Here is a 12,054-nt window from a genome sequence, read left to right as displayed (position 1 = left end):
CCTTGTATCTTGGCATTTCGAGGCTGCTCCTTTGCAAGGACAGCCGCCGGCTAATAAACTGTCTCCTGGTTAAGAGCACTCAAGTTGGGTCTGGTTATTCTGGACACAACACTTAGCAAAAATCAGGATGAAACCCCAAGGGCCAGTGAGCCAAGCTTTGCTGCAGCTTGTGTTTCTGTCAACTCTCAGCTGATCCTACCCCTGTGCCTTTCTGACAGACGTGTCACACGTTTTTATAAAACATGTGGTACTTTCTTACGATTTCATTGTTCCGTAGTCCTGATCTATTTTACTCTTCAGCTTATAAGAATTCCTCAAGACATCTGGAGCATTAAAAAATCCTTTCTTCTCTTCCCTGGCTCTTATCAATGTTAATTATTAAATGAGGCTTAGGCTAATGATAACTAGGCTCCATCTGCAAACTTGAGCCAATTCTCTAACTTGCATTTATGCAGTCCTTCTCCTATTTTTACGTGTCCATGTACTGTTATCTGCATTTTTTTAAATGGGAAATCAAAATACACAGTGCCGATGTGACTTGCACAATATACCCACCAGCGGCTGAGTCCCACCTGAAATTCAGACACACTCCTGAGCCCTAGTCCGAGTTTTACCACATTACCCAGGGCACTAGATTTTGGCATATTAAAGCAATATTCTGTAGGTATACATCATGTAGCAATTATAAGGCACGTTCACATGCATTGTGTTATTTTTTTTCCTTACCAGATCCCTTGATGCAACATTACGATTCACCTTAGGCCAGAAACTCTTGCAATGGAAACAAATGGTGGAGGACGGGGGAATCGCGTAGATGACAGAGGCTCTGTTCATCCCTCTGGTGACCCAAAACACAGTTGTGACGGAAACAAGGAGCAAGCAGCAAGGAAAACTCACCTGGGATGTAGATGGACAAGCCATACGACTATGGAGAAATCCAAGAAAGCACCCTGCAAAGGCAGAAGGTAGGACCGGGCGAGGAGGCGGGGCTGCCCTGTCCCCAGGAGCTGAGTGAGACAGAGGCTGCGGCAGCGACAGACGCCTCTTAAAGGGGCTGCATCTGCGAGCGACGGACCTGCCGGCTTTGAGCACCAGTGCCCATTCGGCTGCACGCAGAGGGCACCAGGGACTTTGGTGCACCAGGGCAACACGGCGACATTGTCAGAGTGAGGGCCGAGGCGAGACTTGCTCTGTACAGAAGTGCTGGCGGTATCTAGTTGTCCTTGTTGAGCCCATCCACTCCCAGTGCACCTGACACAGCGACCGTCGCCGTGACATCATCAAACCGGATAACAGAGGTTGCTCTGCCCAGAGGATTCCCAGAGGTGAGAGGAAATCTCACCTCCCCCAACTCATGGCCCCACCCAAGCCACATCCAGGTGTATCCTCAGCCAGTCTGATGCTCATTGCTGAGCGGGGCCTGGACTCACGCTGGTGGCAGCTGGCCTCAGTTTCTGGTGTGGCCTTTTGAGGCAACTATAAGCACAGCATCTGTGGATTGCTTGCTGAATCTTGACAGGTGGCCCTGGAGGGGCACAGGCTGGGGCTACATTTGGCCTGCAGCTGAACCCTTCTCAGGACTGTGCCACTGGACACCCACTACACAAATCCACACTAACAAGACTGGGAGACTTAGGAGCTTTGCTTAGTGTATAGAAACAGACATGGAGAGGCAGCCAGAATGGGAAGACAAAGAAGCAGAAACCATATGACAGAACAGAGATCCAGGAATAATGGAGTCAAGAAATCTAACAGATGCAGAGTTCAAAACACTGCTTATAAGGATGCTCAATGAACTTGGGGAAGTGTAGACGAACTCAGTGAGAACTTTCAGAAAATTGCAACAATAATACTTTAAGTTCTAAATACATACATACTCTTCACCTATATTCACCTATTTTAGTTTGCTATATGTGTTTCTACATACATTTACATTCTTCTGTGGGTTGCTGTAATCGTAATCATTTGCCCCAAATATATCAGCATGTATCACGGAAGTACAGGGACATTCTCTTACATAACCATAATACAAATTTAATGTGTCTCAATTACTAGTACTAATACACAGAACATATAAAACTTATGCCAACGGTAGCAACATTATCATCTGTAGAAATTTTTTTCTGACCCGGCGTTCAATCCAGAACCTCAAATTGCTTTTAGCTGTCATACTTTTTAGGTTTGTTTTATCTGGAACAATTCTTCGACCATCCTTTTCTTGCACGGTATTGAGAATTTTTACATATACATGTTGGTTGGTTGTATTGTAGAATGTCCCTCAATTTTGGTTTGTGTTATGTTTTTCCTGAAGTGTTTGCTTGATTTTTTTCTTTATGATTAGATTCAGGCTTGCATTTTGGGTAAAAATATGTAAGGCGACGAATATGTTAATTACCTTGATCGTGGAGATCTTTTCACAATGCACACATATATCAAATCATCACATTGTGCACTTTAAATATATTACAACTTTATTTGTCAGCTACAACTCAGTAAAACTCAAAAAAATGACAGTAATGGAAAGAGAGAGGAAAAATCGTGCTATTCATAATATAATACCATATCTTGGCAAAATTGGCAAGATATGCCTCTTGGCAACAATCCATGTGTGAGATAGAGTCCAGGAGAAGCATTAGGGCTGCATGCAGCTGAATAAAGAGTGTCACTGAGATTCGAAAGTGTAGGAAACCAGACAAGATTAAGGTGCACTGCAGAGAGGTCTGGCCATGCCAGGTCTGCTGAATCCAAAATGAAATCAATCTATGAGTGATTTGAGAGTAGGGACCACAGTGGCCCTGTCAACCAGAGCCCACTCCTTTACTGATGATTACAATTAGAGTTTATTCTTTTTCTCCATCCATCCATGTACTACTGCAGCTGCATGCCCAGGCCCATCTGACACTATCTTGTGTTTAAGACAGCATCACAGAGGCACACAATGCCACTGGTTCCAGGTACGAGGCATGGGGACAAAATGTAGATTGTAAAGTATTTTATGAATGATTTTGTTATCCTTGGCTGAGTGACAATATAAGGGGATGTCCAGTTTGTTCAGAGCCTGGGCGTGGACATACAGGATATGGGAAACGAGACCCTGGCCCCGGTGTTCAGGTACGGTGCTTCCCATCCTCAGCTCTCCTGTATGTTCTGTCAGGGACCAGGACACAGGGGTCCCCTCAGGCCCCAGCAGACAGAAAGAGGGCAAGGTCCGGATACAGCGCTCAATGAATCTCTGGCTCCTCTCATTGCCACCAAAACGCCAGAATTTATTCACCAGGGCAGCATGGGTGACATCCAAGGATGAGAGTTTAAACAATTCTTGGTTGCTGTGGAAATTCAAGAGAAAAGCAAAGTCCATGAGTATTTATTATGTCTGTTCATATCTCTGTTGTCTTGAGAGACAGACTAGGCAGAGGAAATAGCAAATGCAAGGTCCTGGAGTAGGGGGGAGCTTGCCATGACAGAAGGACAGAAAGAAGGTCAACGTCGTTGGAGAGAGTAAGCAGGGAGGACAAGACGGGTCAAAGAAGTTGACAGAGGCCTTGTGTATTTCAGATGAGAAATTAGCTGGTGGAATATTTTTAAGCAGGGGAAAAACGTAGTCCAAATTACATTTCTAAAAATGGTTATTCTGATTGCTTTGAATAACATGGATAGTAGAGAGGCCAGAGTGGAAGCAGGAAAAGAAGCTGGGAGGCTACTTCAGGAACAAGAGATGTGAGTAGTACAGACTGACTTTTATCAAACTCACATGGCCTTGGGCTTGCCACCCTGAGGTGATAATTTCTTCACGTCCAACAGGGAAGGAATTATTTTCTTTATTGTCTCGGCTGGCATATAAAGAAAGCATTCTGTTTCCTCGACTTTGGAGGATTTCAGAGCTGCGAGATTTTGTATCGCCTCTTTCAGGGCGGGCTGTGTACCTTGATGGGATTAAAAGGAGAGATGAAACGATTTCCATATATTTTATGGAAAAGCATCCTATTCCAGAGGAGTAGGAAGTGTCTGGGATTTACAGTCAGAAAACCTTGGTGCTGACTTGGTGCTGCCACTGCGTGACAGCGGTCAAGTCGTCCGAATTTGTGCATTTTACACAAGCGAGAGAGTGTTCAGAAATTCATTCGGCCACGATCATGCCGTTGGTGGTAAGACCAAGACCGGAACCAAAATTTCTGGGCTACATCATCATGCAGTTTTGATAACCACAGGAGATGAGTTATTTAAAAAACAGCAGCCAACATCTATTCCCCAGTCCTCTTACATTGGATCTGCAAATGCTGTTTCCAGTTGATGACTTCTGGTGAGCCAAGGAAATTCTGACAGTTCTTGGGGTCACTGGAGTAGATCTGGTAAGTATTGGTGTAGTGATCGAGGTCGTCTGTCATCTCCTGTCATCGTCGGGGAAGGAGGAATAAAGGAAATTCCATGTATTTCATTACTGCAATGCTTTTTTTCTAAATTTCATTACACTGTGATATTACCAAGTACTAAAATATTGGTATTCTTGTAGGTGCATTATAATGATTTCTGAATCATTCAAATCACGAGACGAAGATGAGAGTTTCAAGTATTCGATTTATGATGGAAAACCGCGCAACAATATTTCCTGCCCAAATAGTGCATTAAACCAAACAATCCAAACAAAGACACAGCTCTTTAGAAAGCATTCTTCTATACTTCCATCATCCTCAATAGGAAGAAGAGAAATGCATTTGACAAGGAAAAGTTTCTGTTGCAAGAATAAAATTTACTATAGCTAAACAGCTGCAGAACGCAAAAGCGACACACGCGACAGTATTAAATTTAGTTACAGATAACTCTGGATGGAAATCTCCATCTGTACTTAATGAAGCCAAAGAAGAAGAAACCAAATTAAAAATGCTTCCTTAAAACAATACTATAGTTAAACAAGTTGTAGTTCCCGAAAAACTGAGAAACCATTTCTTTAGAAGATCCCCTTCAATTATGAAATAACAGATGAGATTATGACAAGGAAGAAATCACAGAAATATTACCACAACCCGTGCAGAATTAGAAAACTTTTTTAAATAGTTGGGAAATGCTGCTCAAAAGACACTCACAGGTCAGCAATGAGCCCACTAACATACTTTATTCCTTAAAATCACATTTAAGATAAAAGATCCAATAATTTTATTACAGTTTGGTTTTTATTATTTATATGAATATCTCCATTTGATGTCCTGCTTAAAATAGTAGTTTTAAATAGTTTTTATTTGTATGAAAGGTATAATACTTGCATTTTGATAAATCTATAATTTCACTGGATGTTTGAAAATGAGCTTAGGAAGTTTCGTTTTTGAAATTTAGTTTTCGTTCGTTTTTAAATATTTCCCCCAAATACATATATGGAAACTCTAACATTATAAATTTGCTTTTGTAATCACCCTAACTCACTGTTCTGGGTACACCTTCTTATCTTTGCCCGTGTTATGTCCTCTTTGCCTTGTCGCCCTCGCGAAAATATAGTTATCTATATTTGGTGGAACTGCCACCAACAAGCACCTCTAACCCTATCCTGTAACCTCCATCTTCAACCTCCACAATTTAATCAGCTTTCGCCTCTGCTATTTCTGTTTGTTGTGCATCTTCTATTCTTGCATACTTTACACTAAGTTGTCACTTATTTGCTTATCTACCATTGCCACCAGGCTGTGAGCTCCTCGAGGACAGGGGCTTGTTCTCCATCCCTACCATTCATTTCTGTGTCTTCTGGGTCTACCACATTGCCAGGTACTTGGTAGGCATACGGCAAATAAGAGCATCTGCAATCCACATCTGGCACCTTACCTGCTCCTGAGGGCGGACAACCACTGTATTAAAATCGGGCCACTTGTCCACCAGGGCCTTTAGCTTGAATGGGTTTCCTTGTTTCATGTAGAAGATGGTCCCATAAACCTGCAGCATCCAGAGAAAGTGAGAAGGTTGGCAAAGTTCTCTGTTTGATCAGGACAAAGATTATCTCTATGAAATCATGAAATTTTGTGATAGAAATGGGTTAAGTAGAGCATCTAAGTCAAATAATCTCCATGTGCTACATTTTTTTTACCTCAAATGTAGAAGCTTTTTCTTCTCTCCAATATGAATCACACATACATATAGTAAAATATTTGGACAAATAAAATGAATGATTAAGAACACTCCTTATAGGATTTAACTTATCTTTTCCCAGACCCTTTCCTGGTTATACACATTCTTACAAAAATAAAATGATCTGATGCACGCTGTTTTCCCCACTGAGTATATTATGAACATATTTCGATGTTCATAAACACAAAATCTTTCAATTATTTCTAGTGACCATATAGGATTTCATTGTATGAATGTATCACAGTTTTACTTATTCATTTTCCTATCCATGGTTATTTCAGCTGTTTCTCTTTAACGTTTCACTTTAAGAAATAATTCTTTATAGAACATGCTTACACAGAAATCTTTGCATGGGCACTTGATATTTTCTTAGACTATACAGAAGGGTAATCGCTGGTTCAAAGGTTATGCTTAAAACTTTTTAACGTATATATGTCCATATTACCCTCTGGAAAGGTTAAATGAACTCCCACCAACAAGCAGAGGCCACAGCAGAGAGCTCAAGAGAATGGGCTGTGGGGTCCCCTAGCCTAGGTCCAGTCTTTGATCCCCACCTCTGCCATGCTTGACAGGCTATTGACAGAGAGGGAGGAGTGGGGAGAGAGTGAATTAGATCAAGCCTGTGAACATGATATGTCTTGTGGTTTGGGGCTTGGGGAATGCAGCAGCATGGGCCCTATAACAACTGTGAACATGAAGCTTCCACAGATACCAGCATGGAAATATGCCAGTGACCGAAGGTCCAAAAGATGATGCACGCTTTAATGGTCTCCAGTTGGACTAATGACGTCCAAGGGCTATACTGGTATCCTTCCTTCCTGTCGCGCCCCCCACCCCACATGAGATATTGATGTTAGACAAGGGAGAAATATAAGAGGGAGGGGTTCACTCTAGATTGACTCAGTTTATCTGCATTTATTCTATTTTCAGCCATGAGCGGAGGTTTGATATAGGAATTCAGTGTCATTTAGCAAAATATGTAGAACTGCTACTCTTTCTTATTCCCATGGCCTAATTAATTAAAACTTGTTTTTTTTGTTTTTTTTGTTTTTTTCCCTTCTGAACTCAGAACAGAGTAAATCAGGCATCTGCTCTAAGCTGACTCAGCTGGAGGTGACAGATGCAATAAAATGCATTTGATATCTAACACTTAGGAAAATAGATAAACTTTTTCTCAACTAAGACTCAAGTAAGTATTGAGTTCTAAGTAATACCTCCATTAAAGGTACATGGCATACAAATATTCTAGATTCTAAGTAGAGGGAAAATGTATCTTTAATAAGCAACCAAATAAGAGCAATGTTATTCCTTCATGAAAATTGAGGAGTCATGAAGACCGCCTTCTCTAACCACAGAGATTAACCAAGAGAGGACACTTGGGAAGCACCAAGAGTTTTCTTAAAATGTTCAGGACTCACTTAACACAAGGTGAAAAGAGAAATTTAAATCATGAAATTTTATACTGCAGAGCATGGAAGAAAAACGTTTAGCCCAAAGAATTTTTTAAAATAGCTACTCACCATAAAAATGTCTTAGGTAAGTGTCCTTAGGGTATCTAACTGATGTAACAGCTAAGAAAAAATTGACTGTCTTCCTGAGAGCTTGCCTGGATCTTAAGGATTATCAAGTAAAAGCAGCTAACTATTAGGGAATAGAGATTAATGTTAGTGGGATCTACCAAAATTTTTCATTAGTCGATTTAAAGCCATTTATTTTTGGTGGTAATTAAAGAACAAGCAAGTTATTTCATTATTCTATTTCTAATCAATGAAAATGAAGCCAAAGGGTATACAAATAACATAATGAAACAAATAATATTTTCTCCTTTTTATCGAAAGAAGGGAATGACGAATCTATCAGGGAGTGAGGGAGATGAATGCATTTACCTTATCTAAAATGTATGCATCTTATAGGAACGTCTCATTACACGGTAGAAATCTAGTTCCTGTTTCTACGACAATAAAAGTTTCAGGGAAAAATGATTGTTTTACACACACGTGTGCGCATACACACACACACACAGTTGCGCTTAGGTTCCATTGGAGTGGACCCTGCCCCTTTGGTTGTTAAAGCAAAACACAAGCAAGGACCTCAGCTTATCACTGAAATTTTGTCCTTGCACAGTTCCGGATGTCAGTGCTTGTGTTAGGGTTTTACTGAGCCCCGAGATCTCTGATCAGTTGTGCTAAACTAAAGGACACGTGAGAGTCAGCCACAGAACAGCCCGATGTGTGGGAACTTCGGAGCAAATGAACAGTTTAAGTCAACGCAGGAATTCGCTTATTATTAATTTTGAAGAAGACTCGTGATGGTCAACATTTCACCCCACTGAGTGGTTTTTTAGGGAGGGCAAATTAAACATTATTGTGTAGTCTTGGCTTGGGAAGAGAACTCTGGGAAGATTTCCAGGGCTATTACAGGATGTTCATTGGAAAAGAGCAAGGGGATATTTTTTGAATCGCAAAGCACAGAGCAAAAGGCAGTGTTAGATCTCAGGCATAACCACGTTCATACAGAGTATATTGCAGCTCGCCACTTGTGTGATATTGGGCCAGTGACTTAACTGAGCCTCCACTTTCTCATCAGGGACATGGACATAACAGCAAATATCTTGAAGGGAGATAATGTTAATTAAGTGACAGAAAACAGGTGCTAGTGACTGGCACAGAATTGGTGCTCAATAAACATTAGTCTCTTTTCCACCTCTTTCACAGGAAAGCGCTATTCCTTACTCCTCTCAACATTTTCAGTCGTCACCTTTAAGGATTCAGGAAGGCTCTTCCTCAAGGACCTCTCCAGGGTCTGAAGCATCTGGGCACCTTGCAGTTGGAACATAATGGAAGATACCTGAGCCTAGAGAAAAAAAAAAAAAAAACAAGAAACAACCAGGGATGAGAAGAGCTGAAAGAGTCTCAGAAACAAACGTAGCAAGTTCTAGGCTAACGACCAGGTCCCTCTTCAGGGACTCTTCATTGGTGTCACTTTCACTACGGTCCTCACCAACTCCACGGAAGGACAAGAATGGCAGAAAGCGCAGGAGGTGCTTCTGAATTTTGTAATTTACCTTCTCGTACTTCGATGGATTCCACACATCCGTTTTACATTAGATCGCCAAGCGCATTTATTTAAAATATATAATGTCTTTTGCCATTAAGTTGTGATCAGTGATCCCGCTGACTCCGCCAGTAACAAGTTGCGTAACCTTGGGGACGTTACTCAGCCTCTCTGTGCCTTGGTTTCCTCAAAGGTAGGTGGGTAACAGCCCTAACCCTCTCCTCTTCCTTCCCTTCCATCTTCTTCTATTCCTCTTCACCTGAGTTAAAGTGCTGTCTATTGCACGATATTTTGATGCAGCCTTTTTAATGGAAGGCGTTTTGACATAGTCTAAAATATAAACAACTAATTTTTTTTAATCGCCAAGTCATAAACCTCACCCTATTTTTTGAGTCTTATTCCACCTCTAAGCCTCACTCTCAGATCTATGGTACATAGTGTACAAATTACTAGATAGTAGGAAAATGACGTTTTTGCAGAGCTGACTCTGCATCGGATTGGAATTACCAACACATCCATAAAACCCCAATAGCGTGAAAAAAAAAAAAGAGAGAGAGAGAGGAAAAAGAGGCTGTTTTGCATTTTTCTATTTTGGAATCGTGATCTTGGGAAGCGTACGAAGTGACTTCTAAGTGAAGCCATGGAAGAAGCATTCTGAGAGGAGGACGTTGCATTAAAACAGGCGGAGCCTGCGATTCCACACTCCAGGCCAGAAGTCGGGTAATTTAGTCATTTTAGAACAGCGAGAAGGAGACCTATGTTTTTGTCCCAGATCAGGTAACAGGATCTGGGTTTACCTTCCCACCTGAAACAATGACAAGACTAACTAAAGTAAATGAAACAACAGTTTTTATGTGTTGGACATCAGGCAGTGCAGAACTATGATCCCCAAGAAAAGGAAAGCAGAAAATAAGCATCAGCTTATTGTTAGAGGGCTGCCGCTCAGGGAAATGGAGCCTGATCAGGGCACGGGGGTCTCACTGACTTGAGCATACAGAGATTGGAGTTGGGGTGGCTGGGGTGGAGCTTCGAGGGGAGTGGGGGAGAGAGAGAGAGAGAGAGAGAGAGAGAGAGAGAGAGAGAGAGAGAAAACTCACAAGGAAGTTACATGAGTGTAAGATACAATGTAGAGTTTGATGTCAAATCTGAGGTGTAATATTACCGTATTTCCTGAAAAGGGCAGCGTTTGGAACCACCGTCCAAGGATGTACACACAAACTAATAACCAAGCATGGTGCTCAATAAATAGGGTAGATGAAGACAACTGAGACTGACATTCTCCAGAAAATCAGACACACTCGCTGTGAACTGGCAGAATTGAGTGAATTTCAGAACCCTTGACTCGGTCATTCCAGAAATAAAAAATTAACCCGAAGAAATCGATTCAAAAAAAGAAATAAGCTCTAAGGATTTGATAAAGTCACACAAACGGGAGCAAGTTCAGAGCAAAATTCCAATGTCCAGGAATAGGGGAAGGTCATATGAAATACCGTCTATCGGGGCAATGCAGCTCCGAGACATTAGCCTGATACCTATATGTGTGGACATATGAGAAGGTGTTAAGCTAAAAGGAGAGAATGTAGAACATAAAACGGTTCATACACCACGTAGATAAGAACAATTGGAAAGCCACATATAAAAGAATGAAACTCGACTGTTATCGCCATACATCAAAATTAACTCAAAATGGATCAAAGATCTAAATATAAGACCTGAAACAATAAATTCATAGAAGAAAACATGGATACTATACTCACGGACCTTGATTTTAGAGAGGGTTTAAAGAATTTGACCTCAAAGACAAGGGAAGTAAAAGCGAAAATAAATGAGTGGAACAACATCAAACTATAAAGCTTCTGCACAGCAAAAGAAACTATCAACAAACAAAGAGGCAACCAACTGAATGGGAGAAGATATTTGCAAATGCCTCCTATAAGGAGCTAATATCGGAAATATATAAAGAGCTCCTGCAACTCAACAGCAGCAAAAAACAAACAATCCCATTAAAAAATGGGCAGAGCACCTGAACAGAGACTTCTCCCAAGAAGACATACAAATGGCCAACAGACATACGAAAAGATGCTCAACTTCCTTAGCTATTAGGGAAATGCAAGTCTAAACCACAATAAGATACCACCTCACGCCTGTTAGAATGACTATCATCAACGTTACAAGTAATAACAAATATCGGAGAAGTCGTGGGGAGGAGGAACCCTCGTACACTGCTGGCAGGAATGTAAACTGGTACAGCCACTAGGGAAAACAGTATGAAAGATTCCTCAAAAAATTAAGAATAGAATTACCATGTGACCCAGCAATTCCTCTTCTGGGTATCTGTCCCCCAAATTTGAAAACATTTATTCATAAAGATATATGCACCCAATATTCATTGCGGCATTATTCACAGTGGTTAAGACATGGAAACAACCAATGTGTCCTTTGATAGATAATTGGATCAAGAGGATGTTGTCCATATATACAATGGAATATAATTCAGCCATAAGGAAAAATGAAACACTGCCATTTGCAGCAACGCTGATGGATTTTGAAATTGTCATGCTGAATAAGATAAGTGAGAGAGAAAAAGCCAAGAGCCATGTGATTTCACTCATACGTGGGATGTAAAACTGAAAGCAACAAAGAACAAGACAAACAAAAACTCAGATACAGACACCGGTTTAGTGGTTACCAGAGAAAAAGGGGAAAGAGGTAAAGGGGGTCAAATATATGGTGACAGAAGATTTGACTTTGGGTGGTGAACACACGATGCAATATACAGATGACACATTATTAAACTGTACACTTGAAACCTATACAATTTGATTAATGCCACCCCAATAAATTTAATCAAAATTAAAATAAAAACAAATAAAACATAGACAAATGAAAAAT

General features: G+C 40.9%; 1 protein-coding gene across 2 annotated transcripts in view; it reads right to left on the bottom strand.

Annotated features, from left to right (window-relative positions):
- Positions 1-2,923: 2,923 nt before the first annotated feature.
- The window catches only part of LOC105309550 (glycine N-acyltransferase-like), a 9,807-nt gene continuing 676 nt past the window's right edge, over positions 2,924-12,054 (bottom strand). Inside the window, exons 2-6 of one of the 2 annotated variants that reach the window (XM_011385734.2) lie at positions 8,866-8,961; positions 5,809-5,916; positions 4,262-4,388; positions 3,752-3,923; positions 2,924-3,326 (exon numbers count right to left, since the gene is read on the bottom strand). In XM_011385734.2, coding sequence (XP_011384036.1) covers positions 2,924-3,326; positions 3,752-3,923; positions 4,262-4,388; positions 5,809-5,916; positions 8,866-8,943 — 888 coding nt within the window. In that variant the 5' untranslated portion in view covers positions 8,944-8,961. Of the gene's footprint in view, positions 3,327-3,751; positions 3,924-4,261; positions 4,389-5,808; positions 5,917-8,840; positions 8,963-12,054 lie in introns of those variants that run through there. The other variant, XM_023526262.1, reaches the window with a different exon arrangement.

The sequence above is a fragment of the Pteropus vampyrus genome, unplaced genomic scaffold, assembly GCF_000151845.1.
Source record: "Pteropus vampyrus isolate Shadow unplaced genomic scaffold, Pvam_2.0 Scaffold771, whole genome shotgun sequence".
Taxonomy (NCBI): Eukaryota; Metazoa; Chordata; class Mammalia; order Chiroptera; family Pteropodidae; genus Pteropus; species Pteropus vampyrus.
The sequence above is the reverse complement of the archived record's forward strand: the minus strand, read 5'-3'. Positions and strand labels throughout refer to the sequence as shown.